Source organism: Haliotis rubra, unplaced genomic scaffold, assembly GCF_003918875.1.
Source record: "Haliotis rubra isolate DU_JTF1 unplaced genomic scaffold, ASM391887v1 Scf470, whole genome shotgun sequence".
NCBI lineage: Eukaryota > Metazoa > Mollusca > Gastropoda > Lepetellida > Haliotidae > Haliotis > Haliotis rubra.
In genome coordinates this window covers 301,458-325,021 of record NW_025767158.1, presented here as the reverse complement: position 1 = coordinate 325,021, position 23,564 = coordinate 301,458, and the positions used below count along the sequence as shown (strand labels likewise).

Sequence of the window (23,564 nt, the reverse complement as noted above, 5' to 3'; positions counted from 1 at the left end):
CTTTATATAACATCACTCTTGCGCGCACTTCCGGAAATCGCCATGCCGTCTTTAGAAGATAGGTGAGTTATTAGAAACGAAGTTGGGATATTATGTTTTTATTTGCAACGTTTTGTCAACGTATTTTGATTTATTATGATGTTTTTAACCTGTTTTACATGTTTTCAGCAAATCCTACAGCTGGGCTGAGCAGGTTGAAGCAGGCGATGATAGTAAGTTATTCTCTTATGCCATATGGCTCTTTGGGCCTGGCAAAAACACCATCAGGACCACGAGATTTTTTTGCCCAAGATGCATTAGAAGACAAACTGTACATACCTAGTAAATACATACATGATGAGAAGTGGTCATATGTTGGTAATAGGCTTGGTTGTGGGTAGACAACAAGTCTTGGGACCCAAGTCTTTGCTGTGCATTGGCAATATTGGGAAAGAGTTCCTTCCGTTCCCCCAACCCTAAACCTAGCCCTAACTTAAATTTTGGACTTTTAGTCATTTTGTGAGTTCTCTAGTGATTGTTGTCTTAAGTGTTGTTAATAATTTTAGTATATTTATAAATATTATTTGGGATGGGGGAACGGGAGGAGATCTTACCGAACTCACAAAATGACTAAAAGTCCAAAATTTAAGTTAGGTTTAGGGTTAGGGGATTGGTAGGAACTCTTTCTAGAGTTCCTTACACGCACAAGACTGCCACTGTAGACACACACACTTGCGTACACAGACACCGGCTTTTGTGATGAGCAAACACTTTGGTGTAGGATCTCTTACCGGAACTCTCTCCCTATAAGCTCTTAATTCGGATACATTGAATTGGTTTAGTATGTATCTGATAGTGACAAATAAGCGTTTTTATAGAAAAACCATTAATTTAGAAATAGCTCATGTGTCAAACTTACGTTTAGCTGATGTTAGAATAAAAAAACTGTCTCCTATTCACTCAATAATAAGACTCTTTGTGTAGCCTTGTCTCGATTGTTTTCAGATATGCTATTTGATAAAAAATAAAAACACATCAGTGTCATTGTGCCATTGTTTCAATTATTGTATCATGTATGCATGATAAAAGGGAAAATGCTGAAGTACTTTTGTGTAAGAGGATCAAATATTTGAGTTTTTATGATAAACTAACCTTACTCTCACCTGTATGATAATTTAGGCCATTTATAAGTGAAAAGATTACTTCTAAATTTTCACTGCTTCCCTCTTGCAACAGCTGGGGGTTTACCCCCATCACATGAGGACTATGATGAGAAGAATGGACTGAAGAAGATAACAGAGTACAAGTACAATGATGATGACAAACTTGTTAAGGTAAGGGCAGTTGTTGGTCATGTTGATTTGAACTCTTGTGTTTGATTTGTCAGTTGAACTTCTACGTGTTTGAAAGGTAAAATGTATATGAGTCATTCTCAAAATTCGTGCATATTTCATGTACGCAAAAATTGTAAATTTTGTTTTCTTGTTTTACCTTGAAATGTTGTTGATTACATTCATAGTATTCTGAATATGCAAAACATAAATTATGCAAGCTTAACTACATTTAATTTTTCATATTTTACCTTTTTATTAGAAATTTCACGAAATTGCGTCACTACTGTTACGAAATTTGTAACGTCATTTTGAAAAGAAAAAAATCCAAAGATGATATTCCCTTAATGTAGATATATATTAAAACATTTAGTTTTACAACATAATATGGCTAATGAGTTTTTTAAATTTTATATTTATTGCTGAAAAGGGGCCAACAAGCCAAACAAGTAATTTCTTTTCTGATAAGCAAATATTAAGTAATATGTAGCCAAAAATTCAAAATGAGAATATGAAATATATTATGCTGACTTGAAGCTCTACTACCAAACATGTTTGCACTACAAATTCCAAACATAAACAGATAAATCAATTTTAATTAAATAAGGAAAATGATAATGTTATGGCATGGACATTGGCATTAATTGTAACGGTAGTGACATTTTGATTAATAGCCAGTTTTGTATGTTTACTTTAAAAGATAATTTGATTAAATTTGTCATTCAGATATTTTAGAATGTTTGAAGAATATGTAATAGGCAAAAGATTTACTTATGGTTGTCCCTGTCATGTAAAAAACAGGTAAAGACTGCATGTCACGGCAGTGACATTGTGACGGTACATAATGTACATAATGATTCAAAAACATTTGATATCTTTGAATTGAAAATTTAGATACAAACAACATTGAACTAGGAAAATGTCACTGCCGTCACAAAATCTGTCCTTATCGTAACAAAACCCATGATATGGCAGTGACTGAACAGTAGTGACAGCCACTAACAATATCAGTTTTAAAACAATAACTCCTCCCCAAAGTTTACTCAGCACATGGTTTCAAATGATTTCCCCTACTGTCTAAGGTACTTGGCATTGTTTGGCTTCACAAAATTAACTGGTTTCAGCGGTAACCACCGTAACAGTTAGGACATGCAAAAATCTCAGATATTTTGTACACACATTTTTTGTGATAAAATTCAGAAAAATGATTTTTTTTGTGTCAGTGTAACACAGCCATGTTTCCTCGCTGCCATTGCTTGCAAACATGAAGTAGAATTAGACGACAGCACAGGGAGTAATCATTATTGCAAATTTTGGGTTGATGTTACGGTAGTGACGTCAAACCTTGCGACAAAGTTTGACCTTTTTTTTACAGAATAACTTTCCATACAAAAATGTCCAAACCACGCCAAGCATGTAGCTGTAACATCTTTAATTATGATATGTTAAATAATTTCTTTTGAAAAACATGAAAAAGACCAAAAAAATCAAATTGCACATTGACCACTGGAGTTGTGACACATGAAAATTGAGTAAAATTGGGTGGTTTTGGGGGATTAAAATATAAAAATATTTTTTGGCCAAGTTTGTTACTGTGAAGTGTAGAATTAACTGAGATAATTTGGTTACCTTAAACAAATTACTGATTTTGACTTAAGTTTGTCGGAAACAAACATATAACATAAATATGCACGGAATTTTGAGAATGACTCATATGGTAATTGGTATGTGTAGACATGTTAAAGCATCATTCTAGGAATGAGGGTATTTTAGCAATGTTCAGAGTTTTAAGTAATAACTGTTCTGTGCTAAAGTAACTTTAATTGTAATAATGTCAGGTTGAACTTGAAGGCTATATTTCTACAATTTAAAAGTAATGCGTAAACAACTGGGTACACAAGTTATGACTTGTAACATGCCAAGATGACCCTTTCATAGTTGCACAGTGAACCACTTCCAATTTTTGTTCATCATTAGTGCAAGGATGTAGCCTAAATCAGTAAATGTGTCGTGTTCCGTAGCATACATGGCATTAATAAACACCTAACACCTTCACTTCTGGCATTCTTATCATTTAAAGGTGAGGTGAAATTGGGTTTAACGTCGTGCTGGAGAATGTTTCGCTCATATGACGACGTGCGTGCGTGTGTATGTGTAGGTGCGGCTGCTTGTACTAGCCCAGACGGAAGCTGGTTTTATCGTGCTAGCCCACTGAGATACCATGCCGCAGTGAAGCATGAATACCCCACTCAGACACATTATACTGACTCCGAGCCGACCAGTCCTTGTTGTACCCATTAATGCCGAGCGCCAGGCAGGAACCAACAAGTACCATATTTTAACGTCTTTTGGTATGACGCGGTCGGGGATCGAACCCTGCGACCTTCCACTCTCTCGGGCGGATGCTCTAACCACTACACCACAGAGGCGGTCCTATCATTTAAAGCTTAAGCCTGGTAATAACTTGAGGTGTTAACTCATCATGGCAGACTCATAGCTCCTCATTAAGTCACCCACATGGGAGCAGTGTGTGATGCCCGTTTCTAGTGTGGCACCTGGATGTTGTTTGAATATTGTTAAAAGTGGCGTAAAACTACTTACTCCTACTTCAAGCTGTTGCACAGTGATATACAGTGGAATCCCTCTAAACCAGCATTCGTTGGCACTGGCAAAAAATTCCGGTATAGAGGGCGTGACGGTTTTGAGAACTTTTCCCTTTTCAACCTGAGAATGAACCAGCCTCATCACAGTTAAAGACATCTTCAGGCGCATATCCATCAATCAAAGTCGAGAGGCGGGACTTAAACTTGTCAACATCACTCTGATCTACACTGGCACTTTCGTTGCTCACTTTGAACTGTTTGATGTGATATCGTGTCTTCCAACGTGCCAGCCAACCATCTGATGCCTTAATACACGATCAGCCTATCAACAAGAGAGCCGAGTTACCAGATGCCGGTTTAGAGAGCGTAAATTACTGTATAAACAGTCAACTGGGTGGTTTATGTTGTGCCAGAATACGGAATAGACTGACGCTGGATTAGAGCTCATGTAAATGATTATAAAATAACTAGCTTCTGCTGGGACCAAATTCTAGTGCCGCTATTGAGAGCATGCCAGATTGGAGGGCTGCCGGTTTTGAGAGCTTCCACTGTATATTTAGTATTATAACCAACAGAGGGGGACACTCCAACAACTCTGTAGCTCATTTTGGACAAGAAACTGACAGTAAAATAACTGAATATTTTTACAAAATTGGTCTCTCAGGCTTAAAACTGACATCTCAGTCTTGAAACTGACAAATGGACTAGTATTTGTGTCTGTCACTGCAAACCGAACTCACACAGCATTGCTAATGTATACTGCTATAAGAATTACAGACTTACCATGTTATCAGTATTATAGTCATTGATATGTCCGGAAAGAATTAGGTGATCCTTAACATTTCTAGAGTATTATGATCTGTCATTTTTTACAGGTGGTGAAGACCTACAGCATTGAGACAAGGAAAGTGTCCAAGTCTATTGCCCGAAGGAAGGTATGGTGTTCAACAGGGCTAGCCAATTGCTTCTTGTCATAGTTCTTCATCTATCTTAAAAGGGGCGGTGGGGTAGCCTAGTGGTAAAAGCGTTGGCTCGCCACGCCGAAGACCCGGGTTCGAATCCCCACATGGGTACAATGTGTGAAGCCCATTTCTGGTGTCCCCCGCCGTGATGTTGCTGGAATATTGCTAAAAGCGGCGTAAAACCAAACTCAGTCAGTCAGTCAGTCTTTTTTAAAAGATGGTATTCCCAGGAATTATTGCAACATATAGGGAGCTTAGGCTCTGTGACGTGGTTGATAGCATTTCCTTGTTTGGATCGACGACCATAATGTCAATGACTTTATTGTCTAGTTCAGAACTGATTATTTACAGACTATATAGCTGGGATAATGCTCAGTGGGGTGTTAAACTACAACCAAATGTGTAGCATTGTCTGATTGAAAGTTGTCACCTTGAGTTCTAAAACAAAGGTGATCGTCATGCCGAAGACCCGGGTTCGATTCCCCTCATGGGTACAATGTGTGAAGCCCATTTCTGGTGTCCCCTGCCTTTTTTTTTTTTTTTTTTTTTTTATTATTCATTCAAAATCAGTAGATACATGTATACAAAGCACATGATGCAACAACACTTGTACACCGTAGGAGAGAAATTCATATGGGTTGGCATAACACATATTGGGATCTTCATTAGGCTGGGAATGTGTGCAGTAGAGATGACCATTTTCTGTCAAATTGTAATATGTTTTGATTCTTACTGGCAATAAACTTTTCTGTCTTGAAGATATCACTCAATATTTTTACAAATGTATCCAGTGATAATTTATTTTTTTTAATACTTGATATATGGATATATTTTTTACTGGCAAGAAGTATGTGATTCATAAGATCGTTATTGTATCCGCCAATTAAGACTATATTTTGTCAGGGTAAAATTTTCTGATGATTTATCTTCAATATATTCTTTCACTTTCAGCCAGAACGTTTTCACACATTCACATTCCCAATAAACATGTATCAAATTTTCTGACATTAAATTACAAAATGAGCAAAGTTCATCATCTACTAATTTCATTCTCAATAATTCTTTTTTTGTGTAGACAATATTGTGGATAAATTTAAACTGGAAGTCAATCAATTTGGTATCTTTTGTACATCTTCTATATTTTCTAAAAATATCTTGCCATGGAATTGCAATATCAAAGATATTTTGCCATTTTTCACATGTTGATGGTAGGTTTTCAGTAGTTATAAGTTTGTCATAGAAATATTTGGATCTCTTTGGTGCTGAAAGTAAATCTATCAGTCATGTGTTAAGATAATGATTATGAACAATCAATAAATTCTTTCTTATAGTTTCTTTCCATTTTTGGGGTATATTTGAAAGAACCTGGTAATAGTCAAGAATTGTGCCTTTAATTTTGTAAGTTTTCTTAAGTTCACTAAATGGCAAAATACCTTGATCATTACACAAGTCTCTTATAGAGTGAATACCTTTGAGATGCCAATGTCTTATAATGAAATTACTATTTTGGAATTGGTGATTGAACCAAAGGGGTTGAGATAAGATTTGATCAATATCTGTAAAATCAGTTTGATGTGTTTTATAGAATATTCCCCATGCAGCCAATACATCTTTCCAATAGGGATTCATAATACTGACATAGTTTTCAATATTGGCTCCAAGCAGAAATATATCTTTAAATGGAAAGATATTAGGGCTAGAACTGCTATTATTTTGAAGATATTTATGTAAAACTGACAGTTTTAAAGAGTTTATGAATACCTGTACATTAACCATTCTGAGTCCCCCCTCTTCATATTTTCTAATAAGTGTCGATTCGCTTTATCTTATCCCGCTTATCATTCCAGATGAATTTATAAAATATATTGTTTAATTTGTCAATGAATTCCTTTGGAGGATTTGGGAGTGAGGTGAATATATGCACCAATGATGAAAGTGCTAAAGTTTTAATAACAGTTATTTTCCTATTAATGTCAACTTTCTTTTCCTCCAACCCCTAGAGTTCTATTAATAATTTCTAGTCTTTTTCTTGTATTAATTACCCAAAGGTTATTTAAATTAGGATTAAGTCTTATTCCTAGAATATCAAAGTCCCCATTATGCCAATCAAGCTTAAGATCCTGGCATAAAATCATGCTACTACCTGCCATTGAGCCTATCCACACTGCTTTTCGCTTTTATCTATATTTATTCTTAAACCAGACATTTTGTAGAAATTATTGAGAGTGTCAGTTGCTGCCCTTAAACTTTCTTTCACCATCGAGAAATAATTCAGTATCATCTGCATACTGTCCAATTTTATGTTCAGTGTTATTCAATGTAATTCCTTTTATTGCAGCGTTGTTACGGATCATTATTCCTAAAATTTCAGCCACTAAGATGAATATATAGGGAGAGACTGGGTCCCCTTGTCTACAGCCCTTTCATTGTCAAAAATTGTGATAAATGACCATTCTGTTTAACACATGATGTAGCATTATTGGTTAATATTTTGATCCATTTTTCCATATTGGGTCCAAAGCCAAACTTTCCAATTGTTAAAATTATAAATTCTTTAGAGACAGTGTCAAAAGCTTTTTCAAAGTCAATAAGCAACAAGAGTCCCTTTTATCTTGTACTTTGCTTCAAACATAATGTCGTATAATAATCTAATGTTCTCGCTAATACACCTTCCAGGTATAAAACCTGTCTGAGTTTCATGAATAAGAGTATTCAATGTTGTTTTAATTCTATTGGCTATACATGTGCTGAGTATTTTATACAAAGAATTCAGTAGGGAAATTGAGCCAGTTTTTAACAACTGTCTATTTTTGTTAGCTTTTGGGATACATGTGATGACGCCTCTGTTTATTGTTGGACTTAACATATTTTGCCTGAATGCTTCTGATATATATCTACAAACCCAAATATGAAGATCTTTCCAGAAAAATTAAAACAATTCTATTGGGAAACCATCTACTCCTGGGCTTTTGTTATTTTTCATTGATTTAACGGCTCCTGTTATTTCATCTATAGTAATATCACCCTCAAGATTTTCAGCCTGTACAGTGTGCAGTTTGGGTGTAATAATATCATCAAATATATTAATATATTTATCTGTTATTTTACCACCTGATGAGTATAGATTTTCATAAAATTGCCTTTGTTCATTTAATATAGCCTTACCATCTGATATTACTTCCCCTTTGTCATTGAGAACACTATTCATAAGCTTACTGGTATAATTTCTATTTTCGAGATGACAGAAATAGTTGGTTGGTTTTTCTCCTTCCTCGTACCACTGAATTCTATTTCTTATCTGTATACCTCTTATTTCATCTTCTTTTAATTTTTCAAACTCTAATTTACATTTGGATAGTTCAGAAAGTTTAGTTTCACATATGGTTTGGAAATTTTCTCTGATTTCTTCTTCCATTGCCAAAATGTTTCCTTCTAAATTTTTGCTTTTTTCAGTTTTGATTTTTTTTAAGTAGGAAGAGAATGATATTGTTTTCCCCCTCACTTTCATTAAAAATGTTTCTAAGAACAAAGTGTCGCTTATATTAAGTTGTAGTTTAGAATCTTCAATATCACCTAGTTCATCCTCAGTGCAGTTACAGTATTCAGGTGTCCCCTGCCTTGATATTGCTGGAATATTGCTAAAAATGACGTTAAACCAAAGTCACTCACTAAAACTAAGGTGAAATACGTCCTAGAGGAAACATCACAATTCCATTCTTAATTTTACCTGTCTTGGAAAATCTGATTTAAGTTTATTTTGAGCCTGAATGTAGTTGGCATGTCAGTCAGGCTGAGGTCATCGTAGAGGTTGTGGTCAAACACATTTGCATCATTGCCGTTTGAACTCCTACAATTTTGAGACTTCGTGATATTCTTTGTGGCCTGGTGGATAAAGTTTCTGCCATGTCAGGCCAAAAGGTGTTGTAATGTGTGCTTGTCCTTAGCCTGTCTGACCTTTCGTGGGTCAGTCAATAAACTTAGTCAGAGCGGGGTATTCATGTTCAGAATGCAAGGGGCGGTGGTGTAGCCTAGCGGTTAAAGTGTTTGCTCGTCACGCCGAACACCCAGATTCGATTCCCGACATGGGCACAATGTGTGAAGCCCATTTCAGATGTCCTCTGCTGTGATATTACTGGAATATTGCTGGAATATTGCCAGAAGTGGAGTAAACTCACTCACTCACTCACTCAGAGTGCGATGTAGAATGTTAAAACTTCTTGCACCATGCTGAAGACTCGTGTTTGATTCCCCACAGGTTACAGTGTGTGGTGTCCCTGCCGTGATAATGCAGGAAAATTGTTAAATATTGGCATGTTTCAGACATGGAGGAAGTTCGGTGCTGCAGAGAGAGACCCCCCAGGTCCCAACTCTTCCAACACCATCATATCTGAAGAGATTGTCATGCAGTTTGTGCAGAACAAAGATGTAAGTCAGATCATGTTCACAATAACACAGATTAAGAACAATAAGATTGTAGAATATTGATTCAATTTTCCATCAAGATTAAATATTAACAAAAACTTAAGTGTCAGATCACCAGTATTTTGGTTGGGATGCCCATTTGTGTTAGCCTAGTGATTAAAGCGCTTGCTCATCACATTAAAGACCCAAGTTCGCAGCCTCACGTGAGTGTGTGTCCCAGAATGTCCATCCATCCATCCATTGTTGCTCCAGAACCAGGCCCCAGAGGAGGAAGACCCGCTCAACAAGTTGAAGACACAGAAGATTGTTCAATGTCGTATCTGTAAAGGTGACCATTGGACAACTCGGTGTCCGTACAAGGACACATTGGCACCGCTGCAGGAGAAGTTGGCCGAGGATGGGAAGCCACCAGGTGATGCAGCTGCTGGGGCAAATCCGACCGCTGCTGCCGCCGGACCCAGTGCCATTGCCAAGACTGCTGGGAAGTACGTACCCCCAAGTCTGAGAGAAGGAGCATCCAAGGGTAGAGGAGAGTCGATGTCCACGCAGAGGAAAGGTCAGTGTCCGAACTGTAGAGGTCCTCGTGAACAATGCTTGTATTGAACAAAGTGAGTGAGTTTAGTTTTACGCCGCACTCAGCAATATCCCAGCTATATGGCGGCGGTCTGTAAATAATCGAATCTGGACCAGACAATCCAGTGATCAACAGCATGAGCATCGATCGTCGCAATTGGGAACCGATGGCATGTGTCAACCAAGTCAGTGAAACTGACCACCAGATCCCGTTAGTCGCCTCTTACGACAAGCATAGTCGCCTTTTATGGCAAGCACATGGGTTGCTGAAGACCTATTCCACCCCGGATCTTCTTGGGTCTGTATTGAACAAAGGGGCAGTGGGGTAGCTCAGTGGTTAAAGGGTTCGCTCGTCACGCCAAAGACCCAGGTTTGATTCCCTACATGGGTAAAATGTGTGGAGCCCATTTCTGGTGTTCCCCGCCGGGATATTGCGGGAATATTGCTTAAAAACGGCATAAAACTAAACTCACTCACTCCAACCCAGCGATCATTTGGGACAGACATGTCAAGTATAACAAACCAGGTCCTCAGTACCACATCTGGTTTTAGTGAGTCAATGGAAATTCTGGGACAACTGGATCGTGGGTTCCTCATGCTTGTTGTAATGGACCCAATGGACAGAATAGGCTTTTTTGATTTAGTGACCCAGTGGGGAATGCAGGTCAGAATATGTTTCACTGGTTATTGTTTTGGACCAAGTGGAGATCGCCCCACATTTGTCCTTGTTGGACTTAAATGTGATGCCAAAAGATTCAAATGTGTGATCTGACTGATACATGTCATTATGTGTGAGTGGAGGCCATTGCTTGTGCTATCAGTTGTTTGAATGTGCCATCCCCCATTATCTACAGGCTGGTGCATTATACCGGCACTGTCGTTGAGTTGTGTCAAATAATAGCCACTAATAAGGACTGTCAAAATGCAAATAATCAAGATAATTTCACCATCTTTTCCATTTCCCAGATTTGAATCAAGACAGGCTGATGTGATGTGTTGTGCTCAGACTATATATACCAAACCCTCCTTCCTCCTTCCTAACTTAAAGGTTAAAGCCTTCTCTTGTCACGGGGGCGGTGGGGTAGCCTAGTGGTGAAAGCGTTGGCTCGTCACGCCGAAGACCCGGGTTCGATTCCCTACGTGGGCACAATGTGTGAAGCCCATTTCTGGTGTCCCCCGCCGTGATATTGCTGGAATATTGCTAAAAGCGGCGTAAAACCAAACTCAGTCAGTCAGTCAGTCTCTTGTCACGGCAAAGACCCAGGGCCGTTTCACAAAGCTATCGTAGCACTACGACTGTCATAAGTCTATGTTACAGGATAGGACGTACAACAGTCGTAGAGTTACGATAGCTTTGTGAAATGGGACCTCGGTTCGATTCTCCTTGTATGCACAATATGTGAAGCCAATTTCTGTTGTCCACTCCTTTGATATTGTTGGAATATTGCTAAGTCCGGCGTGAAACCAAACTCACTTACTGACTAAATTAAACTATGACCTGTTGCAGATGAGGCTGCCACTATCCGTGTGACCAACCTGTCTGAGGACACCAGGGAGTCGGATCTACAGGAGCTGTTCAGACCCTTCGGACCCATTTCAAGGATCTATTTGGCAAAAGACAAGAACACAGGACAATCTAAGGTAAATTTGGCATTTCTTATCTCTGTCATGCTGAGATTTTCTGTAACCATGATGATGGCAGCATCAGTGATGACATGGTCTGCTGAGTTTTGAATTAAACCAAACTGAACCTCCAGGGCAAGGGACATAGTCCTAGACAGTGATTGATCTCATAATCATTGGAGGTAAAATCAATCCCATGTTAATCCCAGCCAAGTCAGTATTGATCAGGCTGTTTCATGCCATGGGAACATGTAGAAGTTGATATCACTGTAACTTTCGCTGACTTAGTTTACTCATGTCATTGTATCCTAGTTGTGTGGATCGATGATCATTCTGTAGATCACTGGATTGTCTGGTCCAGACCCCACTGCTGTCATATAGCTGGAATATTATTAAGTGCGGCATTAAAAACCAAAAACAATTTTGTGGTCTATATAAGTTATTTAGGACATGACTCTTCATGGACAAACATTTGTATTTACTTTGATACAAAATATCAAAATATTTAAGTATGCTGGGGACGGCTCCACGCTGGAAATACAGAACTGAAGTAATGTTTGTTTACTAGTATATTTCATCCATAAAGCAATCAATGTTACAGTTTTTCATTCATTTGAGAAAACTGCCACTTAGATTTGGTTGTATGACTATTGTGTTGGAGATGCTCCACACACAAGAAGCTGAACCTCCAGGGCAAGGGACATAGTCCTAGACAGTGATTGATCTCATAATCATTGGAGGTAAAATCAATCCCATGTTAATCCCAGCCAAGTCAGTGTTGATCAGGCTGTTTCATGCAATGGGAACATGTACAAGTTGATATCACTGTAACTTTCGCTGACTTAGTTTACTCATGTCATTGTATCCTAGTTGTGTGGATCGATGATCATTCTGTAGATCACTGGATTGTCTGGTCCAGACCCGACTGCTGTCATATAGTTGGAATATTACTGAGTGCGGCATTAAAAACCAAAAACAATTTTGTGGTCTATATAAGTGATTTAGGACATGAATCTTGATGACTAAACCTTTGAATTACTTTGAAGCAAGAATAATATATTAATTCTGAAACCAAGTTGTGTGCATATCAAAATATTTAAGTAGGCTGGGGACAGCTTCACGCTGGAAATACAGAACTGAAGTAATGTTTGTTTACTAGTATATTTCATCCATAAAGCAATCAATGTTACAGTTTTTCATTCATTTGAGAAAACTGCCACTTAGATTTGGTTGTATGACTATTGTGTTGGAGATGCTCCACACACAAGAAGCTGAACCTCCAGGGCAAGGGACATAGTCCTAGACAGTGATTGATCTCATAATCATTGGAGGTAAAATCAATCCCATGTTAATCCCAGCCAAGTCAGTGTTGATCAGGCTGTTTCATGCCATGGGTACATTCTTCTAAGGTGACTGCAAATGGACACTGAGTGGTTGTCAACTCAAATGCCTGGTGACAAGGACATGATATTCAAAATAGTTCCAGGATGTTTGGATGTAAAGTTTACATGATGTACAGCTTTCCATGGACAAGAGGTCGTCCACAGGAAGATACCTCTTATGGTATTCACGTTATTGTATTTTCAAAATAATGTAAACAGTGACAGGCAGCATCTACACTCCTAGGTAAACCCAATTGAACCCACTTGCATTCATGGATAAATACATAAGTGATGTTTCTGATCATTTCCACACTGGATCATGAGGGGGCTGTGGGGTAGCCTGATGGTTAAATTGTCCGCTGTCACACTGAAGACCCGGGTTCGATTCCCCACTTGGGTACAATGTGTGAAGCCCATTTCTGGTGTCTCCTGCCATAATATTGCTGGAATATTACCAAAAGTTGCATAAAACCATACTTACTCACTCACTGAATCTTGATATCAGAGAGTTTTAACTCCTTTCCATGACCCATCCTGGTGAACAAAACAAAGATATACACATCCAAATTCTAGGGAATTCTTGAATAATGACAGCAACAATGTACCTATTTGTAAAGCTCAAAATCTGCATCACACATGATTTCCCTGGTGAATGGATCAGACAGCACTAAAATCCCATTTTCAACTCTCTGGGGTGCTCACAGCGCAAGCTGCATTATGGGGTCACATCACCATCTAATCCTGCCTTGCCTAACTTTGTTTGCTGGTGATCTTATAGCCTGATTTTTATATTGTGTTGTTGAAAATGATTTAGCATTTTAAAATGATCTTAAACTAGTTTTAATAATAATCTGTGATGATTGAGTTGTTATACTGTCCTTCACTGACAGCATTTTAAAAAGTATACATGCAGCGTAAAGCTAAAGAAAACTTTTTCATTAAAGAATTGTGTCCATCGTTAAATAGGTAACGCAATGTGTCTGAATTATACTTGTTTTCATTGTGCTACTAGTACTGTCAAATTAAAGCCGCCAATGTGACGTCATGGCAACGCCGCGTCACAACATTTGTATACAGTTGCATTGTGACGTCATGACAAAGTGACGTCATAACAAAATCCGTTTAACTGTAATCACTTCTCCCTGAAGATGAAAGTGAAACATGTTGGAGAAGATCCGTGTCGTGTGATTATTTTAGAAACTTCTTCTCATATATGTATATATCTATATATCTATATATATATTCTCAGTATATTTTTATCGCCACTATATGGCTGAAATATTGCCGATGTGATGTACTACTTAACTCACTCACTCTAATCCTGCCAGGTACCCAGTTCCTGCTGGGTCACTGTAGCTCTGGTACAGATTTAGACTACAAGGCTACACTGAACTTAATGGAATCCGCAAAAGTGCCAAAACTTCCATGTTCGTTATGTGATGATTGAACCCATGTGAAATACCCACAGAAGTGTAGCAATCTGACTCATTAGGTGAACCTCCAGGGCAAGGGACATAGTCCTAGACAGTGATTGATCTCATAATCATTGGAGGTCAAATCAATCCCATGTTAATCCCAGCCAAGTCAGTGTTGATCAGGCTGTTTCATGCCATGGGAACATGTACAAGTTGATATCACTGTAACTTTCGCTGACTTAGTTTACACATGTCATTGTATCCTAGTTGTGTGGATCAATGATCATTCTGTAGATCACTGGATTGTCTGGTCCAGACCCGACTGCTGTCATATAGCTGGAATATTAGTGAGTGCAGCATTAAAAACCAAAAACAATTTTGTGGTCTATATAAGTGATTTAGGACATGAATCTTGCTGACTAAACCTTTGAATTTACTTTGAAGCAAGAATAATATATTAATTCTGAAACCATGTTGTGTGCATATCAAAATATTTAAGTAGGCTGGGGACAGCTTCACGCTGGAAATACAGAACTGAAGTAATGTTTGTTTACTAGTATATTTCATCCATAAGGCAATCAGTATTACAGTGTTTCATTCATGTGAGAAGACTGCCACTTAGATTTGGTTGTATGACTATTGTGTTGGAGATGCTCCACACACAAGAAGCTGAACCTCCAGGGCAAGGGACATAGTCCTAGACAGTGATTGATCTCATAATCATTGGAGGTAAAATCAATCCCATGTTAATCCCAGCCAAGTCAGTGTTGATCAGGCTGTTTCATGCCATGGGAACATTCTTCTAAGGTGACTGCAAATGGACACTGAGTGGTTGTCAACTCAAATGCCTGGTGACAAGGACATGATATTCAAAATAGTTCCAGGATGTTTGGATGTAAAGTTTACATGATGTACAGCTTTCCATGGACAAGAGGTCGTCCACAGGAAGATACCTCTTTAGGTATTCACGTTATTGTATTTTCAAAATAATGTAAACAGTGACAGGCAGCATCTACACTCCTAGGTAAACCCCATTGAACTCACTTGCATTCATGGATAAATACATAAGTGATGTTTCTGATCATTTCCACACAGGATCATGAGGGGGCTGTGGGGTAGCCTGATGGTTAAATTGTCCGCTGTCACACTGAAGACCCCGGGTTCGATTCCCCACTTGGGTACAATGTGTGAAGCCCATTTCTGGTGTCCCCTGCCATAATATTGCTGGAATATTACCAAAAGTTGCATAAAACCATACTTACTCACTCACTGAATCTTGATATCAGAGAGTTTTAACTCCTTTCCATGACCCATCCTGGCGAACAAAACAAAGATATGCACATCCAAATTCTAGGGAATTCTTGAATAATGACAGCAACAATGTACCTATTTGTAAAGCTCAAAATCTGCATCACACATGATTTCCCTGGTGAATGGATCAGACAGCACTAAAATCCCATTTTCAACTCTCTGGGGTGCTCACAGCGCAAGCTGCATTATGGGGTCACATCACCATCTAATCCTGCCTTGCCTAACTTTGTTTGCTGGTGATCTTATAGCCTGATTTTATATTGTGTTGTTGAAAAATGATTTAGCATTTTAAAATGATCTTAAACTAGTTTTAATAATAATCTGTGATGATTGAGTTGTTATACTGTCCTTCACTGACAGCATTTTAAAAAAGTATACATGCAGCGTAAAGCTAAAGAAAACTTTTTCATTAAAGAATTGTGTCCATCGTTAAATAGGTAACGCAATGTGTCTGAATTATACTTGTTTTCATTGTGCTACTAGTACTGTCAAATTAAAGCCGCCAATGTGACGTCATGGCAACGCCGCGTCACAACATTTGTATACAGTTGCATTGTGACGTCATGACAAAGTGACGTCATAACAAAATCCGTTTAACTGTAATCACTTCTCCCTGAAGATGAAAGTGAAACATGTTGGAGAAGATCCGTGTCGTGTGATTATTTTAGGAACTTCTTCTCATATATGTATATATCTATATATCTATATATATATTCTCAGTATATTTTTATCGCCACTATATGGCTGAAATATTGCCGATGTGATGTACTACTTAACTCACTCACTCTAATCCTGCCAGGTACCCAGTTCCTGCTGGGTCACTGTAGCTCTGGTACAGATTTAGACTACAAGGCTACACTGAACTTAATGGAATCCGCAAAAGTGCCAAAACTTCCATGTTCGTTATGTGATGATTGAACCCATGTGAAATACCCACAGAAGTGTAGCAATCTGACTCATTAGGTGAACCTCCAGGGCAAGGGACATAGTCCTAGACAGTGATTGATCTCATAATCATTGGAGGTCAAATCAATCCCATGTTAATCCCAGCCAAGTCAGTGTTGATCAGGCTGTTTCATGCCATGGGAACATGTACAAGTTGATATCACTGTAACTTTCGCTGACTTAGTTTACACATGTCATTGTATCCTAGTTGTGTGGATCAATGATCATTCTGTAGATCACTGGATTGTCTGGTCCAGACCCGACTGCTGTCATATAGCTGGAATATTAGTGAGTGCAGCATTAAAAACCAAAAACAATTTTGTGGTCTATATAAGTGATTTAGGACATGAATCTTGCTGACTAAACCTTTGAATTTACTTTGAAGCAAGAATAATATATTAATTCTGAAACCATGTTGTGTGCATATCAAAATATTTAAGTAGGCTGGGGACAGCTTCACGCTGGAAATACAGAACTGAAGTAATGTTTGTTTACTAGTATATTTCATCCATAAGGCAATCAGTATTACAGTGTTTCATTCATGTGAGAAGACTGCCACTTAGATTTGGTTGTATGACTATTGTGTTGGAGATGCTCCACACACAAGAAGCTGAACCTCCAGGGCAAGGGACATAGTCCTAGACAGTGATTGATCTCATAATCATTGGAGGTAAAATCAATCCCATGTTAATCCCAGCCAAGTCAGTGTTGATCAGGCTGTTTCATGCCATGGGAACATTCTTCTAAGGTGACTGCAAATGGACACTGAGTGGTTGTCAACTCAAATGCCTGGTGACAAGGACATGATATTCAAAATAGTTCCAGGATGTTTGGATGTAAAGTTTACATGATGTACAGCTTTCCATGGACAAGAGGTCTCCACAGGAAGATACCTCTTTAGGTATTCACGTTATTGTATTTTCAAAATAATGTAAACAGTGACAGGCAGCATCTACACTCCTAGGTAAACCCCATTGAACTCACTTGCATTCATGAATAAATACATAAGTGATGTTTCTGATCATTTCCACACAGGATCATGAGGGGGCTGTGGGGTAGCCTGATGGTTAAATTGTCCGCTGTCACACTGAAGACCCGGGTTCGATTCCCCACTTGGGTACAATGTGTGAAGCCCATTTCTGGTGTCCCCTGCCATAATATTGCTGGAATATTACCAAAAGTTTCTTAAAACCATACTTACTCACTCACTGAATCTTGATATCAGAGAGTTTTAACTCCTTTCCATGACCCATCCTGGTGAACAAAACAAAGATATGCACATCCAAATTCTAGGGAATTCTTGAATAATGACAGCAACAATGTACCTATTTGTAAAGCTCAAAATCTGCATCACACATGATTTCCCTGGTGAATGGATCAGACAGCACTAAAATCCCATTTTCAACTCTCTGGGGTGCTCACAGCGCAAGCTGCATTATGGGGTCACATCACCATCTAATCCTGCCTTGCCTAACTTTGTTTGCTGGTGATCTTATAGCCTGATTTTATATTGTGTTGTTGAAAAATGATTTAGCATTTTAAAATGATCTTAAACTAGTTTTAATAATAATCTGTGATGATTGAGTTGTTATACTGTCCTTCACTGACAGCATTTTAAAAAGTATACATGCAGCGTAAAGCTAAAGAAAACTTTTTCATTAAAGAATTGTGTCCATCGTTAAATAGGTAACGCAATGTGTCTGAATTATACTTGTTTTTCATTGTGCTACTAGTACTGTCAAATTAAAAGCCAATGTGACGCCATGGCAACGCCAAGGCCACAACATTTGTATACAGTTGCATTGTGGACGCCATGACAAAGTGACGCCATAACAAAATCCATTTAACTGTAATCACTTCTCCCTGAAGATGAAAGTGAAACATGTTGGAGAAGATCCGTCGTGGTGTGATTATTTTAGGAACTTCTTCTCATATATGTATATATCTATATATCTATATATATATTCTCAGTATATTTTTATCGCCACTATATGGCTGAAATATTGCCGATGTGATGTACTACTTAACTCACTCACTCTAATCCTGCCAGGTACCCAGTTCCTGCTGGGTCACTGTAGCTCTGGTACAGATTTAGACTACAAGGCTACACTGAACTTTATGGAATCTGCAAAAGTGCCAAAACTTCCATGTTCGTTATGTGATGATTGAACCCATGTGAAATACCCACAGAAGTGTAGCAATCTGACTCATTAGGTGAACCTCCAGGGCAAGGGACATAGTCCTAGACAGTGATTGATCTCATAATCATTGGAGGTAAAATCAATCCCATGTTAATCCCAGCCAAGTCAGTGTTGATCAGGCTGTTTCATGCCATGGGAACATTCTTCTAAGGTGACTGCAAATGGACACTGAGTGGTTGTCAACTCAAATGCCTGGTGACAAGGACATGATATTCAAAATAGTTCCAGGATGTTTGGATGTAAAGTTTACATGATGTACAGCTTTCCATGGACAAGAGGTCATGTTAATCCCAGCCACATGACATGCCATACCTCTTATGGAATTCACGATATTCAAAATAGTTCCAGGAATTCACGTTATTGTATTTTCAAAATAATGTACACAGTGACGGACAGCTTCTACACTCCTGAGTAAACACTACACTCCTGGGTACCCACTTGCATTCATGAATAAATACATAACTGATGTTTCTGATCATTTCCACCCTGAATCATGAGGGGGCTGTGGGGTAGCCTGATGGTTAAAGTGTCCGCTGTCACACTGAAGACCCGGGTTCGATTCCCCACATGGGTACAATGTATGAAGCCCATTTCTGGTGGTTTCTCTCCTCTCCTCCTCTTCTCTCCCCACCCCACCCCCACCCCCAAGCTGTGATATTGCTGAAATATTACCACAAGTTGCGTAAAAACATACTCACTCACTCACTCCCTCACTGAATCTTGGGTATCAAAGAGTTTTAATTCCTTTCCATGACCCATCCTAGTGAACAAAACAAAGATATGCACGTCCAAATTCTAGGGAATTCTTGAATAATGACAGCAACAATGTACCTATTTGTAAAGCTCAAAATCTGCATCACACATGATTTCCCTGGTGAATGGATCAGATAGCACTAGAATCCCATTTTCAACTCTCTGGGGTGCTCACAGCGCAAGCTGCATTATGGGGTCACATCACCATCTAATCCTGCCTTGCCTAACTTTGATTGCTGGCCTGATAGCCTGATTTTATATTGTGTTGTTGGAAAAATGATTTAGCATTTTAAAATTATCTTAAACTAGTTTTAGTTATAATCTGTGATGATTGAGTTGTTATTCTGTCCTTCACTGACAGCATTTTAAAAAGTATACATGCAGCGTAAAGCTAAAGAAAACTTTTTCATTAAAGAATTGTGTCCATCGTTAAATAGGTAACGCATTGTGTCTGAATTATACTTGTTTTCATTGTGCTACTAGTACTGTCAATTTAAAGCCGCCAATGTGACGTCATGGCAACGCCGCGTCACAACATTTGTATAGTTGCATTGTGACATCATAACATAATCCGTTTAACTGTAATCACTTCTCCCCCCCCGAAGATAAAAGTGAAACATGTTGGAGAAGATCCGTGTCATGTGATTATTTCAGAAACTTCTTATATATGTATATATCTATATATATATATATTCTTAGTATATTTTTATCGCCATGATATGGCTGAAATATTGCCGATGTGATGTACAACTTTAACTCACTCACTCTAATCCTGCCAGGTACCCAGTTACTGCTGGGTCACTGTTGCTCTGGTACAGATTTAAACTACAAGGCTACACTGAACTTTATGGAATCCGCAAAAGTGCCAAACTTCCATGTTCGTATTGTGATGATTGAACCCATGTGAAATACCCACAGAAGTGTAGCAATCTGACTCATTAGGTGAACCTCCAGGGCAAGGGACATAGTCCTAGACAGTGATTGATCTCATAATCATTGGAGGTCAAATCAATCCCATGTTAATCCCAGTCAGTGTTGATCAGGCTGTTTCATGCCATGGGTACATTGCTAAGCCTCAATAACCATTGGCGTGGGTGTGTGTGTGGGGGTGTGTGTGTGTGGTTTCCAGGGGGTTTGAACCCCCTTTTGAAAATGACTTTAGACCACATTGAAGATTTTTTTTTGCATTGGCAGAGCCAAAGTGGGTTTCAGGGGATTCAAATCCCCTGAATCCCCCCTTTCAAAATTCCTAGATCCGCCCATGATAACAGTAGTGAAACTCCCTCCTCCCAAGTTGTACAGGAATCGTTTCTAAGGATTCATAGATTTCATATGATTTGGTCAGGTCGCCCTGAGGCTGACGCATATATCCTTATCAGGGGTGGAAATAACCCATTGCCCGACGCCCGAGTCCAGTGTTTTTTTCTGTTAGGCAAGCAAATTTGTATATCACACTGTACCGGTGTCCAGTTGACTTTCCAATATTAATTATGTTGTTTATTTAAAAAATCAACAAGAAAACGGCCGGTATAGTGGTAAAATTATCAGGGCAAGTGATTTTACATGTGCCACTGTACCGGAGTACACTAGCAATTTTAAAGTTATTTCCACACCTGCCTATGTTGAAGGCACAGGTTCAATTTTCACATGGATACATTTCTGGTGTTCCCATCTCGCGCTCTCACTCACTCACTCACTCACTCACTCGCTCACACATTTGACATTTACATATTTTTCAGACTGCTAGAATGGTATGATAGTGTTCGGTTGCTTTGTTGTTGCAATGCAGCAAATGTTCGCAATTGACAAGTTACTTGAATGAAAACTGCTTGTTGATCATATATAAACTTTGGTTTTAATGTTGTAATTGATGTTCAACTTGTGTGTATTCCAGGGATTTGCTTTCATCAATTTCCATCGACGCGAAGATGCTGCACGTGCCATCGCTGGAGTGTCTGGATTTGGCTACGATCATCTTATACTGAATGTAGAATGGGCCAAGTGAGTTGTTTAAGAACCACCTTTGGGTTGTGATTGCTGTATTGTTTTGCCTGTAGAACTGAGGGTCAGTGGGTCGATCCTGTGGTTGATGTGCCAATAGACATTTAAAAAGTCCCATGTTCCCTTCCCTTGCAATGAGACCGCCTCCGTGGTGAAGTGGTTAGAGTGTCCTCCCCGGAGAGCGGAAGGTCGCGGGTTCGATCCCCGGCCGCGTCATACCAAAAGACGTAAAAATATGGTACTTGTTTGTCCCTGACTCGCGCTCGGCATTAATGGGTACAACAAGGACTGGTCGGCTCGGAGTCAGTATAATGTGTCTGAGTGGGGTATTCATGCTTCACTGTGGCATGGTATCTCAGTGGGCTAGCACTATAAAACCAGCTTCCGTCTGGGCTAGTACAAGCAGCCGCACATACCCATACACACGCATGCATGTCGTCATATGAGCGAAATATTCTCAAGTACGACGTTCAACCCAATTTTACCTCACCTCACCTCACCTTCCCTTGCAATCAGCATTATCAGGATTTCTGCCATAACAGTTGTTATCATGTCAAAGATTGTATTTGTGTTATTTGATGATGGTTGTAATGCTTTTTCTCTTTTGTATTAAGACCCAAAATTTCCATAATAGGAGCCTTACAATTCCTAGTCATGGTATTTGCCGAGTATCGGTTGCATTAAAATGCAGTATTGTTAGGACACTTCACCACTAGTATCGTCATGACAGTTACATTGATATGCAGTACTGCTAGGACACTTCACCACTAGTATCGTCATGACAGTTACATTGATATGCAGTACTGCTAGGACACTTCACCACTAGTATCGTCATGACAGTTACATTGATATGCAGTACTGCTAGGACACTTCACCACTAGTATCGTCATGACAGTTACATTGATATGCAGTACTGCTAGGACACTTCACCACTAGTATCGTCATGACAGTTACATTGATATGCAGTACTGCTAGGACACTTCACCACTAATATCGTCATGACAGTTACATTGATATGCAGTACTGCTAGGACACTTCACGACAGTTACATTGATATGCAGTACTGCTAGGACACTTCACCACTAATATCGTCATGACAGTTACATTGATATGCAGTACTGCTAGGACACTTTACCACTGGCATGATGGCTGCAGTAGAATTCATGGCAAAGCTGATATTTGATGGTAGTAATGCTGTTTCTCCTTGTGTTTCAGGCCATCTGGTACAACTTAAGAGAACGGCCAAGACTCGTGGTGAATAGGATGGCTACCATCCAAATGTGTAATTCTGAAGGGAATAAACAGTTAGGAAATCATGTTGGTTTTGTGTCTCTTTACCGTTTGTTGGGTTTATACCAAATTCTTTTTGGGACTGATTTCTGGTTAACATTTAATTTCAAGTTATGAATGAACACATAACACTGTGCGATAACTGCATGTGTGACAACTGTCTGTGCGATAACTGCATGTGTGACAACTGCATGTATGACAACTTTGTGTATAACTGCATGTATGATAACACTATTAGGTATGACAACTGCATGTATGACAACTTTGTGTATGATAACTGCATGTATGATAACACTATTAGGTATGACAACTGTGTGTATGATAACTGCATGTATAACACTATTAGGTGTGACAACTGCATGTGTGACAACTGTGTGTATGACAACTGCATGTATGACAACTTTGTGTATGATAACTGCATGTATGACAACTTTGTGTATAACTGCATGTATGATAACACTATTAGGTATGACAACTGCATGTATGACAACTGTGTATGATAACTGCATGTATAACACTATTAGGTGTGACAACTGCATGTGTGACAACTGTGTGTATGATAACTGCATGTATGACAACTTTGTGTATAACTGCATGTATGATAACACTATTAGGTATGACAACTGCATGTATGACAACTGTGTATGATAACTGCATGTATAACACTATTAGGTGTGACAACTGCATGTGTGACAACTGTGTGTATGATAACTGCATGTATAACACTATTAGGTGTGACAACTGCATGTATGACAACTGTGTGACAACTGCAT

General features: G+C 38.8%; 1 protein-coding gene across 1 annotated transcript; it reads left to right on the top strand.

The window, feature by feature from the left end:
* The first annotated feature begins 5 nt into the window (after nucleotides 1–5).
* On the top strand, nucleotides 6–22,817 carry LOC124290680 (eukaryotic translation initiation factor 3 subunit G-like). Its single transcript, XM_046727477.1, has 9 exons — nucleotides 6–62; nucleotides 169–212; nucleotides 1,216–1,313; nucleotides 4,789–4,848; nucleotides 9,196–9,300; nucleotides 9,550–9,853; nucleotides 11,378–11,511; nucleotides 21,395–21,501; nucleotides 22,717–22,817. Exons 1-9 carry the CDS (start codon nucleotides 43–45, stop codon nucleotides 22,733–22,735), a joined length of 891 nt encoding a protein of 296 aa, XP_046583433.1. The 5' UTR covers nucleotides 6–42; the 3' UTR covers nucleotides 22,736–22,817.
* The last annotated feature ends 747 nt before the right edge of the window (nucleotides 22,818–23,564 follow it).

Excerpts from the sequence above, each read along its gene's own strand:
- LOC124290680 (XM_046727477.1), top strand. The coding sequence starts at position 43 with ATGCCGTCTTTAGAAGATAG. Across the intron at positions 213-1,215 it reads GGTTGAAGCAGGCGATGATA|CTGGGGGTTTACCCCCATCA; the intron begins GTAAGTTATTCT and ends CTCTTGCAACAG. Across the intron at positions 9,854-11,377 it reads GATGTCCACGCAGAGGAAAG|ATGAGGCTGCCACTATCCGT; the intron begins GTCAGTGTCCGA and ends GACCTGTTGCAG.